At 39.9% G+C, this 22,320-nt stretch overlaps 1 protein-coding gene across 2 annotated transcripts in view; it reads left to right on the forward strand.

Annotated features, from left to right (window-relative positions):
• SH3BGRL2 (SH3 domain binding glutamate rich protein like 2) overlaps positions 1 to 19,084 on the forward strand; it is a 34,312-nt gene extending 15,228 nt beyond the window's left edge. For both annotated transcript variants that reach the window (XM_081941072.1, XM_081941073.1), the window contains exons 3-4: positions 14,938 to 15,018; positions 16,605 to 19,084. In XM_081941072.1, the coding sequence (XP_081797198.1) occupies positions 14,938 to 15,018; positions 16,605 to 16,619 (96 nt within the window). In that variant the 3' untranslated portion in view covers positions 16,620 to 19,084. The remainder of the gene's footprint in view (positions 1 to 14,937; positions 15,019 to 16,604) is intronic.
• Positions 19,085 to 22,320: the final 3,236 nt, after the last annotated feature.

Consider the following 22,320-nt stretch of genomic DNA (forward strand, 5'->3'; position numbering starts at 1 on the left):
CTCCCCCGCCCCCCCGGAGGCCCTCCGGAGGCTTCAGGGACCATCCCGAGGCTTCCCTGAAGCCTTCGGAATGCTTAAAACCACCCTCCGAGCAAACCGGAAGTGACTTCCGGGTTGCTCGGAGAGTCGTTTTAAGCGTTCCGAAGGCTTCAGGGACCGTCCGGAGGCTTCCCTGACGCCTTCGGAGCACTTAAAACCACCCTCCGAGCAAACCGGAAGTGATTTCTATTAATAGAAGTCACTTCTATTAATATTTCTAGCAATTGAGCCATATTGTTTATATTGGAATAAAGAAATGCTCTTTCCACTTCAAACTGAAAGGCTGAATTGCAATGTGAAGAAGTTACTCAAATAATAGAAATAAGCTCCGTTTGTTAATGGGCAAGATTTTCAGGCAAGGTAAATAAATAAATTTAAGAGTTTTAAAGGTTGAAAAGGCTTATCATGAACATTAAAAAAAACTATTATAAATGATCCATTAATAGAATTCCTATTTAGCACTGAAAAAAATCATTAAAAGCACATCATGATGAAATAGTGTTAATAATTGTGTTACTGGGTGTATTCATGTCTGTGTAGGGGGAGGGGGGTTGCACTTTTGTGGCTAATGTGAGTGCAACAGTTGCCAACATTTCATTGAATTATTAACCAAACAGTACTGTTGATTCAGTGAATCTATGTTGTGAGTATTTATATGGATATTCAGGCATGGTTGAATGTGCAGTAAAAATAAAAATGAAAAATAAAAAAATTAAAATTTGGACTGAGCCAACATCTGGATATATCTGACAGTAGCTATGTACTATGCATAACAATCCTGTTTTTGCATAACCATTCTAGCATATCTGAATTCATAATCATCTGTTTTAATCCATTTACAATTGCTTGGCAATTCTGTATTAAAAATCTGAGCTTTGAAAATTGAAGACTAGAAATGATAGCTTCGGTTTTGTGATAAATAGGTCATGGGAAATATAAAATAATTTTTGGTCTTTCTAAACAGAAACCAAGTGCTACACTTTCCTAATAAAGCAATCCTTTAACAACAGTGCTTTATAAACAATGAAACTTAGTTTGAAAAATCTCCCAGTAGCTTTCTGTAAAAATGTTATTTTTTTCTCTGTTAACGTTTCTTTTTCTGTATGTTCTCAAGTACCGTATGTATGTTCTGGAAAAAATGAAACCGCTATCTTTTTCTAGTGTTTGAGCAGAAACCCTGAGGATGCTACTTTCTCTGATAAATACATAACAGTCAGCAGCTGCCTACCAATGACACAATATTACCTCATGTGTGAATATTGACAAAACAATTGCATTTTTTTATACGTTTTTGAGCTCTTGCTTAAATTTTAGTGCCATAAAGATGAAATATTTATTTTTAAAGGAAGACATATTCTTTATATTTATATTCTTTGTATTCCTGGGACTATTACTTTAAATGGACACTGAGTAGTCTGGTTTTCTAATAGAAACAATAGACTTTTTAGGATTAATACAAGAACCCCACAGTTTCAGATTTGGTTCCTCACAGATTATGAGGGGCTTCAATACTAACTAAACCTGTAGCAATAATGTGGTAAGATGGGCAGCCAATAAAATAATAAAATGAAATAAATAAATAAAATAATATAGTAGTAAATGCATTACCTCTGCAGCATATTGACCCTGGAGGAAGTAAAAGTATCAGAAAGCCAAGTTATTTATTTACAAATGGTTGTCTTTCAGGAAAGGGGGAAATGTAAATTCCTTTCACGGGCATGTAAATACTTGTCAAGAATTGCTTTGGTGGGAGTAGTTTACTTTGGTGTGTTTGTTACAGCTGCACACAGAGTTCAGTGGAAAACTCCTGATCCTACAAAAGAGGCGGATTGCCAACTGATAAATAGGCTGCGGGTGGTGTTTTACAATCATAACAATACACAATGCACGCCCTTGTTCAGAATAAGATGGGGTTGGCAGAAAGAGCTCCCAGAGGTAGATAGTTAGTGGGATGTACATAAGAATAGCCAAAGATAATTTGCAGGCAAGATTAAACAGCAGCTGCCCATTCTTTCACTTGTTCTGAAACAATAGTCATCTTTGTTTGCCTTAGGAGGAAGATTGTTTGTAGTAATAGAACTCCTATTAACCACTCAGGCAATAACTTAAGGGTAGAAGTGGGTCGTAGAAGTGGGTCCTCCGTCATTTCTTTCTCTTACAATTGTCCATTTAGACAATTGATTTAAAAACCAAATTGATACAGTAAATGTGAACTCCTTGCTGCCATCTAGTGGTCAGGTGGATTAGTGCCCCCCCTCGCTGGTTTCCTTGTTTTTAGCGTTTTGCTATTTGCATCTTGATTCAACTTTTCTTGTACCTTACTTGTTTGCTCCTTAAGAGCTGCCTTGAATTTTGTATAACAGGAGTGGCAAGCAATGGTCTAAGGAAGGGGTGTCAAACTCAAGTCCCACGGGCCAAATCGGGCCCGTGGAGTGCTTAGATCTGGCCTACGGGGCCACTCTGGAAACCGTGGAGGACCAGCCCACGGTGACTCTGCCAGTGAAAACGGAGGTTGGAACAGCCGCGTGCAGCCCTCCCAGGCTCTGTTTTTGGCCGTGACGGGCTTCTTCAGTCCTCTGCCAGTGAAAACGGAGCCCAAGCGGGCCGCATGTGGGCCCCCCTGAGCTTCGTTTTTGCTGGCAGAGGCCTGCAGGAGGCCATCACACCAAAAATGGAGCCTTGATGAGTTACATCGAGCTGGCCAAGCCCATCCCCCCTGGTCCACCCCCCTGAGATCAAACACAACCCTGATGTGACCCTCAATGAAATTGAGTTTGACAACCCTGGTCTAAGGCAGTGGTTCTTAACCTGAGGTAATTTGAACATATCCTGGGGGTAATGTAGCCAATTTTTCCATATATATTTCAACCAGCTGCATTTTTAACCATTTCCCCCAATTTAAAAAAAATGTGTGTAACCCTCTGCCAGTGACAGACAGTCTATCCTTTGTGTAGAAAGGCGGACAATAAATTGTAGAAATAAACATGGAAAAGCTAAGACGGCAGCAGCTTATCATATACATGAGGATTTTTTTTTAAAAAAAGGTTCAAAGTGTACTTAAATAAATTCCTGCAAGGTTAAACTTAAAATATGTCTTCTGTGGAGGGAAGGTATTACTAGCTGATTTGCATAAAAGCCTGCTTAACTGCAGGAGTTGCTACAGAATAAAATATTTTAGCCCAAGGTATTTTACATATCAGCAATGAAGACCAGACTTTCCAATTTCTTTAGATTTCCAAGAAGGAAGCTCCTCTTCGGAGCATAAGGCTGTTGGTGGACAGAGTAAAACAGTAAATAGGTTAAAAATCAGGCAAGTGTCCTTCTTTAAGAATTTACAACATTCTAGACAGCTTTATCTTTTTTTAGTGAAAAAGTCAACACGTGCAAACAGTACTGAGAAGAATCCTTTTTTTAAATTCACAGGCCTTAATTGTCCTTTGCACTAATTATCTGAGAAGCAGGGTGCTTGACTCTGATGATTTGCCAAATGATTTTTCTCACCATTTCCTATTTTCTATAATGGGAACAGATCATTTGATGATTTGTACACCTGCTAGCATCTATAAAGGTAATTGCTATAGGCAAGTGAATTCAAGTACATTAATTGTAGTATGCAGGGACTGTGAGGAAAGGTTGTCTCGAGTAGATTCTAGCCTGTCTTGCTAGATTCCAGCTGCTCCCTGGCCAGGAGCCAACCAAAGTACATCTGGCTGGAGCAGCAGATTTTTTTAAATCTCCTTAGGTAAGCAGCTGCCCTAAGTTTTGATATGGAGCAGAAGTTCATTCACTGGGGCAGGGATGAGTGGGCCAACTAGCCACATGCATTTTCCTTGCTTCCTATTTGCCTCCTTAGAATAGAATGATCTGGAAGGGACCTTGGAGGTCTTCTAGTCTGACCTTCTGCTCAGAACCTATACCATTTCAGATAAGCGGCTGTCAAACTCCCGGTCCCTGGGCCGGATGCGTCATGCACTGGCCATGCCCATGTCTGGTTTAGCGAAGGGGAAAAAAAGTCTGATACGTTACGTGACACAGCCGTGACGACGCGAGTTTGATACCCCTGGTCTAGACCAGTGGTGGGATTTACATTTTTTTACTACTGGTTCTGTGGGCATGGCTTTGTGGGCGTGGTGTGGCTTTGTGGGAGTGGCAGGGGAAGGATACTGCAAAATCCCCATTCCCTTCCGACCCCACTAACCTGCTTTCCAGATCCGTTCTCCTGTTCAGGGCAACAAAAGAAGATCAGCTGGGAGGCAGCGAGGGTGGGGCCAGCCTATTTGTCGGTTCTCTGAACTACTCAAAATTTCTGCTACTGGTTCTCCAGAACCTGTCAGAACTGGCTGAATACCACCTCTGGTCTAGATCCTTCTTAAAAACCTCCAGTGATGGAGCTCCCACAATTTCTGAAGGCAAGCTGTTCCACTGGTTAATTGTACTTTAGGAACTTCCTCCTTAATTCCAGGTTGCTTCTCTCTTTGATTAGTTTTCAACTATTGTTTGTTGTCCTGCCCTCTGGTGCTTTTGAGAATAATTTGACCCCCTCCCAGAGGCATCCCATTTTATCCTTACCTTGACAAGTCCCAAAAAGAAAAAGAAAAAAGGACAACATTCTTTTATTGATTTAAGAAGTATTGTACATTATGATTTGATTTATTTATAAAATCATTATATATTTGTATCTGTACTGAAGAAAGTTGAAAGTTATTCTTCTTCTTTTTTGAAGTTTTATTGACTGCACTCTCAATTTTGCCTTTTCCATTTTTTCTCCTCTCCCAGTTCTTTCTTTTTTCTAATTTGTTTTTGATACCCTTTCTGTATTTTTTATTAGACTATTCCTATTTTTTAAACAATTACTCAATGTGTAATCTTAAGGACTGTGTGTATCACTTAAATATTTTATTTGGCATCTTAACTGTTGATAAAATTAAAAGGATGCTGGAAATTCTTTCTTTATTTTTAATACTTGGGTGCCTAAGCATAAAAACGGAATTTGCATACTCCTATGAGTTCCCCCTGTTCCTCTCTTGTCTACAAATCTTTTTACTTGCTTTTGTACTCTCCTCCTTCACATCACATCACTTTTTATGTACAACAGGACATGTTTAAATGATGCTATTTTTGGTGCTATTTTTTGTTAGAGTGCTTAAGAGACATAGGGCCAATCACTTCAAAGAGGCTCCAGTATTCTTGCTTGAAGAGTGACTTAGTAAATGTGGAATGCGGATTATTGCAGAAATAGGGAGGTGCAGCTTATTCACAGCATAAAAACTGCAAAAGGAACATAAAACCTGCCAAAGGAGCTAGGTCCTTGGCTTTGTTTATACCAGTTAAGCCGTCAAATGATTTTTCTAGTGTTTAGTTTAATGTAATGGCTTTGAACAAGTTTGATTTCAGTTTTGGGGTTTTTTTGTATGGTAGAAGTGAAGTGCGAGAGGTTCAGGAATGAATTATAATGTTGGCTGAAAACCTGAATGAATTATAATGAATGTTAAATAGGTTGTGTTAGATATCAGAAACAGTACTAATGGTTTTCACCAAGGTCCTCTGTTCCGGCGGGAACAAAGATTCAATCTGATTGGTCGAAGGGTCTGACAGCTCCCTATAAAAGGGCTGCTGTCAGACTGAACCTTCGCTGGATTGTACATAGTTGACTTGTGCTAATAAAGAGCTGTTTGTTACTCTGAAGCCTGAGTGTGCCTTCATTCACCCAATCTAACAGGTTGTATGATGCCACAAACAGCATGGACCTGAAAATTAATATAACAGAAACTAAGATGGTTCTGTTTGATAGGAAAGATGAAATAATTGCAAATAACACATAATTGATGAAAAATTAGAACAAGTTGATGAATAATTTTTTTAGATATGTAAGCCATAATAGGAATATGGTGTACAGGATGTGGTCTGATGCAAGGAATGAAAGTTAAAAGCAAAAATTGTTGTCTACCAGAGTATTCTCCTTCCTACTTTATTACATGGAAGTAAGAGTTGTATGTTACCATATTTTCCGGCGTATAAGACGACTTTTTAACCCCCCAAAAATATTTCAAAAATCGGGGGTTGTCTTATACGCCGGGTATACCAAAAAACCAAAACAAAAGAAAAAGAAACGCCACCAAGCAAAAAGCCACGCTGCCACCAGTGCAGACATTGGCCTTTCAATCGATAACCTTGGTGCTCCTTGTGTGGGCACATAGATGGATGAGCGCTGGGATGGCTTAGTAAGGTCTAGCTGGAGGTCTGGAGGAGGAAGGCGCTGAACTCAAACAACGAAAGCCCGGCAGCACGGAGGCCTTCAGCCAGCTCGCGGGCGCCTGAAAGTAGGGGGTTGTCTTATACGCCCAGTCGCCTTATACGGCGGAATATATGGTATATGAATTACATAAAGCAAGCTGAACGCAATGGGAATGGACCACTTAAGAGACACGTGGTAAAATAAAAAAGGTCAAAAATGAATGGCTGATAAATGAATAAAAATTAATAAACAGTATGACATCTACAGTGGTACCTTGGTACTCATCGTTAATTGGTTCTGAGATGCGTGATGAATACTAAAACGATGAATACTGAACAGAATTTTCCAGAAGAAATAATTTAAGGAGTCAGCAGGCAGCCAACACTCACAAGTTGTAGCTTATGTGTTGCATATCAAACAAATGATGAGTACCGGGACAAAATTTTCATGTCAAAATGTGTTGAGTAGCAAATCTGATGAGTTTCAAAGCAGTTGACTACCAAGGTACCACTGTATATGATTTGGTCATATAGAAAGAATGAATTTCTTAACAAGTATATGAAGAATGAATAGTTTGAGAAGAAGGGCAAAACCAAGAAAGTAGTTGAATGAAAATTCTCAAAGGAAGAGAAATGAAAAGTTTATAGAGAATAAAAGGCAATCTATGAAGCAATGTGCAAAAGATATTTGAAAAAGAATGAAAATGTATAGGGAAAGGTATTGGTGTGAACTAACATTAATTTCCTTCCCTATTCTCTTTTCTTCTGGATGTAATAACTTTTATTACATGTTTAAATGTTTTATTAAATATTTAATTTACTTTAATGTCATTGTCAGCATTTGGTACAATATTCTGACCCTGAAAGAGAATAATGCATATGGACCTCGTGTGTGTGTGTGTGTGTGTGTGTGTGAGAGAGAGAGAGAGAGAGAGAGAGAGAAGGAGGAGGAGGAGGAGGAGGAGGAAGAGGAAGAGGAAGAGGGAGCGAGGGAAGGAGGGATCACTATCAAATAATGCTAAATTACAATCCAACTCTTTTTCTAGCAGAAATTAGTGCAAGTTTTTCCTGTTAGAATGGAGTGATAACAGGAATTAATTGCTTCATTTCAGATTAATTATGTTTTAAAAAATACAAGAAGAAGCCTTTCAAACAACAACATACACAAACTATTTTAATTATATGTTATTAATGCACTAGATTCTTTATAGTAATACCAGATTTTAAGGGGTGCGGTTAAAATGATTAAGACAGTGCTTTAATTTATGTGAGAAAGGAGTAATTCCAGTATTACATCTTGAATTATAGTAGGGCTAGCCTGAGAAGAAGAGCTATTGAACAATGCTGGGCATTTAGAAGAAATTTAGCATAAGTGTGCATCTTCAACCTTATTGCCACAATTAATTTGGATTATTTATTTTTATTTTATTTCTTAAATTTATACACTTCCTGTAACATGGGACAGAATGAGAAACTGGCAGAATAGTTGATTTATTTATTAGATTTTTATTCCGCCATTGTAACTTTATAAATAATGCAAGATGGCAAACATAGATATTACTGCTTCCTTCCCCTATTTTGCCCATACAACAACAGCCCTGTGAGCTGGGTTGGCTACAATAAAGTGACTGTTTAGTGAGCTGTACTCATCCTGATGAGGCTTAATGGAGGAGAATGAACTTTCATTGTTGAAACTTGAGGTTCACTGAAAACAAACTTGTGATAGTTTTTGCAATTGGGAAAAAAAGCTTATGGACAAAGAAAATGGGACACCTGTTGTTTCCACAAGGGGAGAGCCATTTTAGACTTATTTTATTTGGAGGAAAAAAGCGACCTGCTGCAGTGAACTAATATTGACTGGGTTCACACATAACACAAACCCATGGCTATGCAAAAGATACAGTATCTTGGATGATCTATAAATAGTGAATTCACATATGCTAAGCCATAAACTGCATTTTATAAACCATGATAGATGGGAGTTACATCATATACTTAACCAAAAGCAATTAGTTATCAATAGACTTAATGAAAAATGTAAAGCAGTAACTGTGATTGGACACAATCTATGCAAAATACTGGCTTTGCCTCTGATTTGCTAAGGTGTGGAGAGTTTTTTTTTCTGTATTTTGCTAATTTTTTGCTAATATGAGATAAAGAAAAACGAGGGTCATGTGAATTTGAATGTTATGTCAAGGAAATGTTTTTCTTCCACTTGATGTGGCATAACAACAGAAGTAAAACATTTTTTTTAAAGTAACTAGCAATATCCTACTATGGGTAAAATAAAATTGCAGAAATACGTTCCTTCCAATTCCATTTTAAATTGTATTGTATCAAATTCCATTTTAAATTGCTTTTATCAAATTTTAGTAGTGTTGGGAGAAATGTCCTTCTGGGTTCGGCTCCAAGTGGGGAAAAAGACACTGGAGACATGGAGGCTGCTTGGAAAGATGGTTTTAATGGTGGACAGGACCGCATGGCTTGAGTCCTGAACAGAAAAGGTGATCACATGCTTCAATGTTGGTGGAGAAGAAGGGAAGAGAAGAGAAGAAGGGCCAATGGAGGGGCTTGCTAGGCTTTTTATAACCTGTTCAGTCCCACCTCTCTGTTTCCTGTTCCTGTGTAAGAAATGTATTCTGATTGGTTGTCAGACTCACATGGGCCCATGCAGGGGCAACCTTCTAGGCTGAGTTTGAATCCAGGTTTGATTGAGTTCAGATGCCATGTGGTCAGTTGAATAAAGGCTTATATTATCCTGCCTTATCCCATCACTCTGGAGTTGAAGAGGAGAACTCTTTATTATGTAAAGTGGACTAGCTTGGTCTTCTTAATGGCCCATTGACAAAGTGGGGATGGGCTGGAAGCTGTAGGAATTTACTTTGTGTTTAAAATGTGTTTTTCCCTTTTTTCACATCCAGGAAAATATAATATTCTGCCTTATCAATATTTCCTAGGATATTTCATTTTTCTGGGAGAGGGCTAGGTGATAACTTCCTACAGTAGTAATTTGTTTCTGGAACTTTGCACTTTGATATGGCCCAAGGGCTAATCAATAAAGACTCAATAAAAACATTTCATTCTTACCCCAGTTAAAATAGATCTTTTTTTATTCGTACATGTGTAATTTGAAATGTGAGATCATCAGGATAATGGATGGCTATAAATATGTTTAATAAATAAGTAATAAACAGATATGTAAGATTTTAAAATGGACAGATCATGATTTCAGGGCAATGAACAGACGTATCAGATTCCTTTTAAAATAAATCAAGACTGCATGATAACACAGGCTTTGGTGAACCTGCTTTTAGTGTTTCAGCTTTCATGTTAAAAAGCTCTTTTAAGGTTTTGCTTTGTGTTTTGTTATTTCAAGTCAGGAGATCCCATCCTAGCCTTGGCTAAATGGGAGTAAATGACCCAAGTCACTCAGCAGAGCTTCAGGGTAGGGCTGGTTTGTCGTGTTTGGCCTGAAGAGTTAGCCATTACAATCAGAAATCATGAACTCTGCTTTCTTTTCCACGTCAAATGTGAAACCAGAAGAAGTTGTCAAACTTGTTTCAAAGGTGTTGGCATGGGGGTGTCTCTGAAGTCAGAGTGTTTGAGTGAAATGGCAAAACAAGGAATGTATGAGCAATGAATCTACATATAATTACCTTGTTATAAGTGGGTTTGAGTGATTAATTATTTACGCTTCTATATCCAGTCTGGTAGTGGAATAGATGAATAGATTAAGCATCCATTTATAGTCCTTTGATCCGTAATGATCTTTGGGGCAGTGGTACTAGAAAGGAAAGTAAATATTTAATTTATTGTTTATCCTGGGGTTTTTTTTGAATATATTTTTATTATGTTTACATTTAAAACAATGCAGTATCGCGAAGTTGAAGTGACCATACATTCACATTATATGCAGCTGGTCTCAACCATTAACTATTAGCCTACTTCAGCGATGGCGAACCTTTTTTGGCTCGCGTGCCACAAGTGGGGGGAGCGCAGGGGGGTCGTGTGCGGGTGTGCCGCACCCATAATGCAACGCGCCCCCCAGTGCGCATGCACGCACAACACGCACATTTTTGCATGCTTTTTTCGCCCTCCCCAGGCTCCAGAGGCTTTATAGGAGCCTGGGGAGGGCGAAAAGAGCCTCCCCCGGCCCCCGGAGACCCTCCGGAGGCTTCAGGGAACGTCCGGAGGCTTCCCTGAAGCTTTCGGAACACTTAAAACCATCCTCCGAGCAACCCGGAAGTGACTTACGGGTTGCTCGGATGGTCGTTTTAAGCGCTCTGAAGGCTTCAGGGAAGCCTCGGGACGGTCCCTGAACAGGCACGAGACGTGCGTCTCCATCGCCCGGGCCCGGATCGCCTCCGCCGCACGGCGCCTCGGGCCCGGCGTCCTTGCGCCGCTCCGCCCAGCCTCTGCGCACTCGCCAGGGCCCGGCCTTCACATCGCTGCCGCCGCCAGGGCGGGTGCGGCCGAGGCCTGACAGACTTCCCTTTGGCCGAGCCCATTGTGGCGGCGGCGGCGGCAGCGATGTGAAGGCCGGGCCCTGGCGAGCACACAGAGGCTGGGCGGACCGGCGCAAGGGATCGAGGCGGCTGCGCAGCCGTCAGGCCTCGGCCGCGCCGCCCTCGCCTCCTCCTCCTCCTCCTCTAGCCATGCCACTCCAGGCACGCCACGCAGCCGCCTCGATCCCTGCCTCAGGCGGCGTGGTGCCGCGCTCAATAGTCGTAACTCAGCTGCTTGCCGCCTTTCCCCTCCTTTGTCTCCCAGCCGGGGCGGCCCGCCGCCGAGTTGCGACTATTGCCGCCGCTGCTGCCGCCGTTCACAGGACCCGCCTCTCACCCTCTTCCTCCAGTCGGCAGGCTCCGATTTGTTCACTGCCTGCCGGGTCCCGGCGCCGTGTTCGAGCCGGAGGGGGAAAGAAGGAGAAGGAGGACAACAAACCCCCCTTCACTTTCCCCGTCCCCCTCCCTTTCGGCTTAATCCTTGCGACGCCTGCGCAAAGCCCCGAGGGGACGGATTCCTGTGCGGGACGCATGGCAGGAAGGCTATAGAGTCCACCCTCCCTCCGCCGTCCAGACGGTCCCTGAAGCCTTCGGAACACTTAAAATGACGCTCCGAGCAACCGGGAAGTCACTTCCGGTTTGCTCGGAGGGTGGTTTTAAGCGTTCCGAAGGCTTCAGGGACGGTCCCTGAAGCCTCCGGGGGGGCGGGAGAGGCTCTTTTCGCCCTCCCCAGGCTCCTATAAAGCCTCTGGAGCCTGGGGAAGGCGAAAAATAGCTTTTAAAAAGGTGAACTCAGCTGACAGGGCAGCGCCTCGCGTGCCCTGACAAATGGCTCCGCGTGCCACTTGTGGCACGCGTGCCATAGGTTCGCCATCACGGGCCTACTTAATACATTGTCTATCCTTCTGTCCAATCACAATATTTACAGTTCGTTCCAGTCTTGTCACCTTGTCTTATACCAATCATAAAATCTGTTCCAGACTTAAAATATTCTGATTCCCCTTTATTTTTAAGTTCAAGAGTGAGCCTATCTGCTTCCGCACAGGCCAACACTTTTCTGATTATATCTAGCTCTGATGGTGTATTTTATTTTTTCCAATATTGTGCATAAGTTATGCGAGCCGCAGTTAGTACATTTATAATTTGATAAAGTGTATCTTTCTTAAACCCTCCGGTATTATACCTAGGAGAAAAATTTCTGATTTAAACAAGATTTGGTCTCCCACCATTTGTTCTAACCATGATTGAATCATTTTCCAATATTTTTTTGCCTCACGTCCACCACATATGATAAAAAGTGCCTGGTGTTTTTTTTACACTTCCAACAATTTGGGGCCAGATTTTTAAACATTTTGGAGAACTGTGCTGGGAGGAGATGCCATCTGTAGAACATCTTATAAAGATTTTCTATATACGCCGTAGCCATTGTTAGTTTCTGATTAAGTATCCAAAGTTTTTCCCACTTAGCCAATTCCATATTATAACCGAAATTTTTCGCCCAGGCAGCCATAGTTTCTTTGACATGTTCCTCCTCTAGCTTATATTCCAACAAAAATTTATACAACACTTTGATCAGCCTGTTTTCTGTCTGTATCAAACGTTTATCTAATATTGTGTAATCTTTGGCAATACCTTCCTTCTTCCTATCCTGTGCAAACCTTGATTGTATCTGTAAGTAGGACCACCATTCTACTTATACCCCTTGTGATGCCAATTATAATCTAGTTTTGATCTCCCCCTGTCTGTTCAATAACTCTTTATGTGTAACTATATTTTCCATATTAATTAAATTTGGGTGTATGTATGCCTCCATCGTAGATAGCCAAATGGGTGTTTTGGTATGGTGGTTGTGTTTAATTTTTTTCCATATTAATAACAGGGACTGTATGATGTAGTGTCTATTGAAATATTTGTATTTCATATCAATGGAAGGCATGCCATCCTACTTGGAGGTCATGACCTTCCAATTTGAGTAATCTTTTATTTCTCAACATTATCCATTCTTTTAATCATGTTAGAGTGGCCGCAGTATAATAAAGTTCCCAATCTGGTACGCCAAATCCTCCTTTTTCCTTAGTGTCTTGCATAGCCTTGAGTTTTATTCTTGGTTTTCTTCCCTGCCAAATAAATTTCGAAACCAATTGATTCAAATCCTTTAAAAAACTTTTTTTTTCTAATTTAATGGGAATATTCTGAAATAGGAAAAGAAATTTTGGTAATACATTCATACCCATCAGGGACAATTGTAGGTTTTTCTACCTTTCTAAGTCTTTCTTAGTTTTATTGATCAAATTAGTATAGTTAACTTCTTTGATGGACACACACCTCATAGATAAATGTATACCTAGATATTTGACTTTTTTGACAGTTTGGATACCTAATTTCTTCGTTAACTCCTCTTTCGATTTTGATGTCATATTTTTAACCAGCATTTTAGTCTTTGTCATATTTATCTTTAAACCCGCTACTTTCCCATACTCTGTCAATTCCTCAATAAGTTTCATACCAGACTTCATAGGATCCTCTAACACAAACACTAGATCGTCCGCAAAGGCCTATAACTTAAATTGTTCCCTTTTAATTTCTAGTCCCCTGTTTTCATATCATAAGGAAAGCAGTAATTTTTTTGTGACAAATGCTGCAAACTATTCTGTTGTATTTCTACCAGACACTTAGGTGGATAAACAAAATAGAATTATTTTCAACTCTAAATTTAGCTTATTAAATATGTTATAGTTGTCCATTCTATTAGATTCTAGATGGCCTACAAAACCCAGAAGACAAAAACAAACACACACAAGAAATAAACTGAATAAATACAGCAGGGGCCCTACAAATACATTAATACATGAAGCCCAGACCTGGGAACAGAGCCAATTCTCAAGCGCTTTCTAGGAAAGTGAGCACAATTGTATCTCCAGGGGGACATTATTAGTTATTTGTTTATATATCTTAACTGGTTGATCAAATTGCATTTTTTGACTATATACACAGTGGTGAAATCTAAAAACATTTTCTACCGGTTCTGTGGGTGTGGCTTGGTGGGGGTGGTCATGTGACTGGATGGGCATGGCTATGTAGTCATGTGACTGGCGGGTCAAAATACAGAAACTCACCTTAACAATATCCTGCTGTAGCAGGGGGTTGGATTAGATGACCTCCAGGTCCCTTCTAGCCGTGGATTGCTGTGCTCTTTCAAGGTGAAGCTGTGTCTAGTGCCAGGTTTGTGGTCCTTCCTCCCTCGCCTTTTCCTCTTTCTTTCTTTCTTTCTTTCTTTCTTTCTTTCTTTCTTTCTTTCTTTCTTTCTTTCTTTCTTTCTTTCTTTCTTTCTTTCTTTCTTTCTTTCTCAACATCCCCAACCCCCCACCCACCCCCGTTTTTGGCCTAGCAGGCCTCAGGGAAGCCTCTTGGGAGTAAAAACGAACCCCAAATGCTAAAAAAAAATAGTTTTAAAAAAGTTCCTACTATCGTGCAGCACAGCTGATAATCTGAACATTTTTTTACTTTGTTAAATATTTTTTACTACCGGTTTGGGCAAACCGAACCGACTGAGTAGGATTTCACCCCAGTATATACACCACTTTCATGCTGTACTAGACTAACTCCTATAATCCTTGTCTCTAAACCTCAGCAACTTGAAGATGTGGACTTCAGTCCCAGAATTCTATAGTCAGTATGGCTGGCTGGGGGAATTCTGTGAGTTGAAATCCACACATATTAAAGTTGCCAGAGTAAAAGAAACACTGACTTAACTTATACTGGCAAAGGATTGTGGGAATTAATCATACATCTGGAGGGCACACCCACACCCACCCAAACACCCCCACACACAAACGTATATTTATGTACAATACAATACAATACAATGCAATACAATACAATAGTAGAGTTGGAAGGGACCTTGGAGGTCTTCTAGTCCAACCCCCTGCCTAGGCAGGAAACCCTATACCGTTCCAGACAAATGGCTATCCAACATCTTCTTAAAGACTTCCAGTGTTGGGGCATTCACAACTTCTGGAGGCAAGCTGTTCCACTGATTAATAGTTCTAACTGTCAGGAAATTTCTCCTCAGTTCTAAGTTGCTTCTCTCCTTGATTAATGTGTTGATGGATGAACATTTTAAAAGTACACATTTCAAAAATCCTTTTTTTATCTTTAGGATTACGACTCGTTTTTTGAATCCAAGGAAAGTAACACCGTCTTTACATTTCTTCGCTGGAAGTCTAGTTTGGCCTCACAGGTGAATATTTATAAACTAAAATTTAAAGTGTTTGCGTTTGGTGTTTCAGTGTATTTTATTTTTCTTGTTTAATCAGAGTGAAATAGGGAAGCAGCGTAAGCAATTTTAGGCACCTGAGGCTGAAACAGGTAACCTCCATAGGGTATTGCTGTCAGTCATGAAGAAGTGAAGACAATTATAAGGTTAACTGAGCTGCAAAAATTCAGACAGCCCCTAGATGGGAGCGAAGTGTTAAAATTTTCTGTATCTTTTTGATGCCATATATTAGTCATCCACACACATTAGCCCCATTTCATTAGCTCTACGTAATTCAGCTGATTTTCATTTGGCTTTTTTGGGAGGGTTAATAGATCTAATAGATTCTCAAATAAATTGGCCCTTTTTCACCTGGTATTTGTTATGACTTTATTGATCTCAGTGGGAAAATAGTGGAACTTTTCCCTGGTTAGATCTCTCTAGGTAAATAATCTGGAACCCCCATAAGAAGAAAAATTGCCTTTGTGAATTTGAGTGGAATAGTTGTGTTGGGTGTCCTTAAAAATTTGAAAGAGATTTAGTGCAAATGAAGATAGATAGATAGACAGATGGATAGATAGAGATGGAGAGAGATAAACATAAATCTAAATGGCTACATGTTCCCTTATTTATCTGACAATTTCTCTTTGTCACTCTGCTGAATATTCAGCAGGTATTTATTAGAAACAAGACTTCTTATGTGGTAAGACCAGTTTTAGAGATCATTTTCTGAAGGGAACATTGCAACAATGCTGGCTTTTAAAGAAGAACTTTGTCATTAATTGATTTGGAGGGTGTGTGCTTGTAATGATATGTGAGAAAGATCTAGAGACAGAGAGTAAAGAAATTTTGCCTAGGGAGCAGTCAGACAAGGGACAGTCAGCTAAGATAACCCATAGGTGTACAATGGGTGGAGAAAGTCTTTCTCAGTTTCTCAGGCTGTAAAAGAGACAGTGGGAGCAGTGGTGGGTTCCTACAGGTTTGGTAGTAGACCGAACCGGTAATGGTTTGGTGACCTGGGTCGCTGGAACCGGCAGCGGCTCAGGCCTGCCACGCTCCCAAACCAGTTCTCCCGGCTGTGCCATAGGTGGCACCATCTTGGTTTTGGCTTCTGCGTATACACAGAAGCATTTTTATAGATCTATGCATACTGTGTGACCACGAGCAAACCGGCAGTAGCGGCTGCTGGAACCTACCCCTGAGCGGGAGATATGTACTTTCAGACTTGCAAAGTTCTGTTAATGTAACTTTATAATAAAGTAGAATTTATTATAACAGTAACAGCAAAACAGTAATAAAAAGAAAAGAAGGCTGAAATATGAACTGTATTTGATTTGTTGGCAGCAGTTTCTGTTACCTTGTATTTTTAATTTCTCCCGATCAATATTTTTAAATTTAGCTATATGATTTTTACTAAGCCATTGCCATAATGATGCTTTTCTAATTATTTATTTTAATGTTTTATTGTTTCCCTAATTCACATTGTACACATTAGGTTACTTTTGTAAGCTTCAAAAAAAAAAAAAAGACTGTAATAATTCATATACATTTTTTTTTACAAAAAAAAATAGGAATCAGAACCTTAGGAAAACTCCGTAAAGATTCCAGAAGCACTTTGTCTGGGCAAATGAATTCTTTGATGTTTGGCACGCTACACCTTCCCTCGTGGATCACTGTGATACAAGCCAATATGCACCATTGGTATTTTGCTTGCTGCTGAAGAGGTGAAAATAAGACAACGGATGCAAAAAAAAAATGGGGTGATTGGTTGTGTCGGGTGCTCTTCTTTCTTTGCAAATATATCTGTAGTTAATCCTGTGGATCATTGTTCTGATATGCACTATTATTCCATTTAAATGATGACTTACGAGTCTCAGGAATGGCAAATGGCAGCAGAATCAGATCATGCATTATATAATATCAGAGATTCAAGTGTTTACACTTTGCTGAATTGATCATTACTGCAGGGATGACTTATTGTTCTAATTGTGATTACAAACATCTTGAGCTTACAAAGTTCTCGTTTTCCAAAATACCAAAAAATTTCCAATAATTCTCCTTGCAGAACATCTCATTGTTGTGCTATATGTGCTAATGTGCTTTTATTGCCATAAGTGGGCCTAATATGTATTCCTGGTAGAAGGAAGAGCATCAATATATGGTTGGGATTCAGCCGTACAGCGTATAAGCCTTTCTGCATAAATGCCTAATTCGAGCAAGGATGTTTTTGCTTTGATGGCTATCTAAGAATGATCTCTTTAGTCTCTGAACCCAAGAGAGACTAAATTCTGGTGTTCAAGAACAATCCCAAATCAACCGATCAACCAAAGTAGCAAAGAAGTATCAGCGGTCTGTGTCATTCTGAACAATATTGCCAAATTCTGTATTTCCATATGCCTTCTGCCTTCAGCCTTCAGTGTCAAGCATTCATAACAGTTAATGCTGTCAATTAATTGTAGAGTCAAGTTCAAAACATGGACTTGAGCAACGTGGTGAGCAACACCTGTACAAGACGGAAGCCATGTTTAATTCACTTTAATGGGGCGAAAGGACGGATTCTTCAAGAATCTGCCTATAAAATGGGGTATTTCATACGATTGTGTTGGGTGAAGACAATATGGTATCTTCCACTTTTAAAGCACATAAAAACAGACAACCCAGAGATACACATCTCTAAATGGGTGGGGACTACAGAGAAATAGCTCAGCCAGGGCATTCTGTTTGGAAGTAAGTCCTATTACATTTAATTAAATTTAGCCCCTGACAAGTGCACACATCTTATTTAGATTCCCAAATTCTTATAAAGGCATCACGCCTCTTCATCAGAAAAGCTAGTTTTGGAAATGGGCTGCCTTCTTGTCAAAGGCATGCTTTGGTTTAAAATTGGGCATGTTCTGTTTGGGCATATCTACCATTACCCCAAGGACTTCTTTATAATTATTTAAAAATGACACGGGAAGCTGAGAGAGCGGGGGGGGGGGGGGGTCCTGATGACATGGCAGAAAGCAACTTCTTTTGTTTGTCTTGACAAATGTGCATGTCTTGTGATTGGTCCCAGCACAGTAGCATCCACTGTGTGTTTAGAGAAGCTCCTTCATCACAGACACACTTTGTAATAGGAGCACCCAGGACCTGTTTCATTTTAAAAATCCAGATGTGTTCCATCCCAGTCTTGCACTCTAGAACAACATGTAATCTTTGGGACTAAATGACTTGATGACTTGTGTTAACTTTATTGTATACACAGAGTTTCCCACCTGTTAAGAGTTATGTCTTATCTTTCATCAAGATGTCCTCTTTATGAGCCTCTTGATTAGGGCAATAAATTCAGGGATTCTGTTTAAGTAGATTAGGGGTGAAAAAGTCTGGATGACCAATAGATCAGGCGGAGTTCCCAACCAGTACCGATCCATGGCTTGTTAGAAACCGGGGCGCACAGCTGGAGGTGAGCAGCGGGCAAGTGAGTGAAACCAAAACAATTCTCCCCCCTTCCTCTCCCCGGTCCATGGCAAACTTGTCTTCCATGAAATCGGTCTCTGGTGCCAAAAAGATTGGGGACTGCTGCCATAGATGTTAGAAAAAGGCGGCCGCCACAAAAATCACCCTAGCCCTTGGCTGCCATCTGGTGGTCACTGATTTTTCAGCCCAGATAGCTGCATCCAGGGGAAAGCCTATATTTAATAGTGAAACCAGGTAAGCATGATCTGTATTCAGTTACTCACTCAAAGCTCAGGGAAGTTTCTGAAGTATTTGTTATGTACAGGCATTCCAAGGGAGTGGGAAGCTTTTAAGAATCCACTGTGTTATCCATTCTACTGTATACATGCAAACCCTTGTCATACTTAAAATAGGATGAGATTTTAGCTAATTTTAATGATAAGATGATGTACATTTAGATTTTATTGTTGCTTTGGATTCGGGGTTTTTTGGAAGAGGGAGCATATTATAAGAATGCAGTTGCAAAAAGTGTCTTCATGTATGAATCAGATCACTTAAACTCACTAGTGAATGCTATTCTGTAATTAAATGTTCGGCTTTTTTAAATTAAAAATTGCTCAGTCTTTCATTTTGCTTGCTATTAGATTTCCCATCCTTTTTTCTTTAAAAATTATTAATGATTACAATGTACATATTACCTGTTCTTTAAAGTTATTCTTTTGGGATGCTTCATTCAAGCATTCTACACCTTGGCGCACTTGCCAAGGTAAAGGTAAAGGTTCCCCTTGCACATATGTGCTAGTCATTCCTGACTCTAGGGGGTGATGCTCATCTCTGCTTCTAAGCCGAAGAGCCAGCGCTGTCCGAAGACGTCTCCATCGTCATGTGGCCAGCATGACTAAACGCCAAAGGCGCATGGAATGCTGTTATCTTCCCACCAAAGGTGGTTCCTATTTTTCTACTTGCATTTTTACTTGCTTTCAAACTGCTAGGTTGGCAGAAGCTGGGACAAATAACGGGAGCTCACTCTGTTACATGGCACTAGGGATTCGAACTGCCGACCTTTCTGATCGACAAGCTCATCATCTTAGCTACTGAGCCACCGCATCCCTAGAAACTCTTCTTACATGTTGCCAATATGTCAGGGGTGGGAATAGAAGATGAACTACTTGTTTTAGTTGGTATCTTGCCTTTCTCCAGGAAGGCAATATTCCTTACATGGGGAATCAAAATGACTTTGCAGATAATAAATGAATAGTGTTAACATTAGAGTGTGTGTACGTGTGTGGTATCAAAAACATTCCTAGAAAGCTGCATCAAATCTCAGTTGCCAATGAAAGTGCATGGATGCAGGTGCTTGGAGTTGCTGAGTTTGACTTTAATGTGTCTTTCTCTTCTCTCTCTCCTCAGAGGTGCCCAGAATCATTTCATGAAATTCCCAGTTAGCAAGACTTTATGACTAGGAATGGTGGAAATTAAAATTCAGTAAATCTGAGAGCATCACTTAGAGAAGATTGCCTTAAAATAGTACTTTTAAGTAAAAGTTATTACTGCTAAATGGAAGTGGGGAAATACCACAGAGAAAGACTGTGTGTGTGTGTGTGTGTGTGTGTGTGTGTGTTAAATTAGCTGTCAGGAAGTGCCTTCAGTGAGATAGTTTTGACAAAACAGATTAAAATTGGCAACTATTATTATAAAAAGCATTAGGTTGTCTAATATATTCTATGAAAGAAACTTATAGAATCCATCTTAACAAATATCAAATTTAATCAATGCAAAATATTTATGCTCTTTATTCCTTGTGGACTGTTACCTTTTCTTGGAAGGATTTCACACGTTTTCAAATATAGCTGATTTTTTCCCCCCTCTTCTTGTTTTCCTTTGAAATTTAAATAATCAACCCTGTCTCTAGCTATAGCATGTGCTCTCTGCTGGTCAATTGCAATGATCCAACAAGCTTCAACTGATGCAAAAGGCACTCAATTAACTGCAGGTGGTATCTGGTATTCAGATCAAACAGTCCAATATGGAAAGATCTGCATTGATTGCACCTCTTTCTGAAATCATTTCCAGGATCAATATATTAAGATATACCAAAGATTAACTCCAGTATTCAATCTTTCAAGAAAAGTCCGCCCTTTAGCAAATTTCTCCAACATAGAAGGGGAATATTCTGAACAGGCAGAAAAGAAAGGACCTCCTACATCACAAATGTGAAGGTTGGACAATTATAGGATTTCTATACGCAGTTTAAAGACTGAATTCCATTTATTTTGTATTTCAGAAAGACTGCAAGCACATCTCTTTATTTTTAATTTGTCCTGCTTAAATTGCTAGTAGCAGAAAGTGGGGGGGGGATGATATAGCCTGTTGTGCCTTAAAATGGCTTCTACTGTACTGCCATAAAATGGCCTCTACTATACAGTGCAGTGGAATTGCCATGGTAACGGCTTCACAGAACTCTGCAAGGGGGCTCCCCTAGAAATTACGTTTGGTCCAGACATTTCCCCCCTATAAATAAATATTTGGGCAACGCCGGGTTATCGGCTAGTGTACAAAAAAAAGGTGTAGGAATGTTGCCTGGTGAGGGAAAGAGGGGAGAAACATTTGGAAAAGCCAAGATTTGGGTTCTCAGTTAAATACATATAATCATAGAAGTGTGCATACATTCACGTCTCCAAGGGACACACCTCTAACATCACCACAACCGTCCATTTACAAGTATCCATTTATACATGAAACAATCCTGCTGAGTGCTGAACCAGTCAATAAGCATTTCATTCAGACACATGCTGTATTTCCATTAAAAACAGTTCTTATTTCAACAACTGAACCAACTCCATATCTGAACAAAGCATTCCTTTATTCATACTTACTCACTTCACGTGCTTTCTCTAAACTAGCAGATACGCCTTCCACCCCGCCCCCCAATATTCTCAATGACTTGCTGAAGTACCAAAATCTGGCTGCATATCTGCCCCAGTATAAATCCAGGTTGCCCATCCAGATACAGTCCACCTTTACCTTTCACACAGAATTAATGAGAATTCTGCCAAAGATTTGTAAGGCACATTGAATAAACTAAAGAAAAAAAACTACACCCGTGTTTTGATATTCCTGCAGTGATGTACCATCTATGAAGGAAGCTTCCCATTCTTCAACATTCTCCCACCATTTATAACCTCATTTTCATTCTATGAACTTTTCATCATAATCAAACCAATAATGCTTTTAAATTACTATATAGTACTTCATTATGTGTTTGAATGAATACTATATTTTTACTTAAACCTCATAACTAAAACAAACAACTTTTTCTAAGCAGATACTCAGACTATTCTGAGATACTCGGCAGCCAGTCTCATTTATTCTTGGGTCTCCAAATGGCTCAATCACTTTGTTCTTTTTTCATTCCCACCCATCCTTTTATATTACTTAACAGAACAATTTCCTCCTTAGTTGGCTCAATATAGTTCTTCTGTTACCTCCTTTCACTACAGAATAGGGTAAAACTATCACCAACCTGTGAATTTCTACTTCCATATACAGCCACAACACCTGGATGTCATTTTCTGATATACACTTTAGCTCTTTTATTCACAGTTCAACATCTCTGCATGTATTAAATCAATTTTATTTCATAAAATCAGACTCCTTTCATTTAGTTTTATTATATCCTTCCCCTTTCTTAGTTTCATAGGCACACAACAATCCTTCCTTCCTTCCTTCCTTCCTTCCTTCCTTCCTTCCTTCCTTCCTTCCTTCCTTCCTTCCTTCCTTCCTTCCTTCCTTCCTTCCTTCCTTCCTTCCTTCCTTCCTTCCTTCCTTCCTTCCTCACCATAGGCTTAT

The sequence above is a fragment of the Natrix helvetica genome (assembly GCF_964273705.1).
Source record: "Natrix helvetica genome assembly, chromosome: 2".
Taxonomy (NCBI): domain Eukaryota; kingdom Metazoa; phylum Chordata; class Lepidosauria; order Squamata; family Natricidae; genus Natrix; species Natrix helvetica.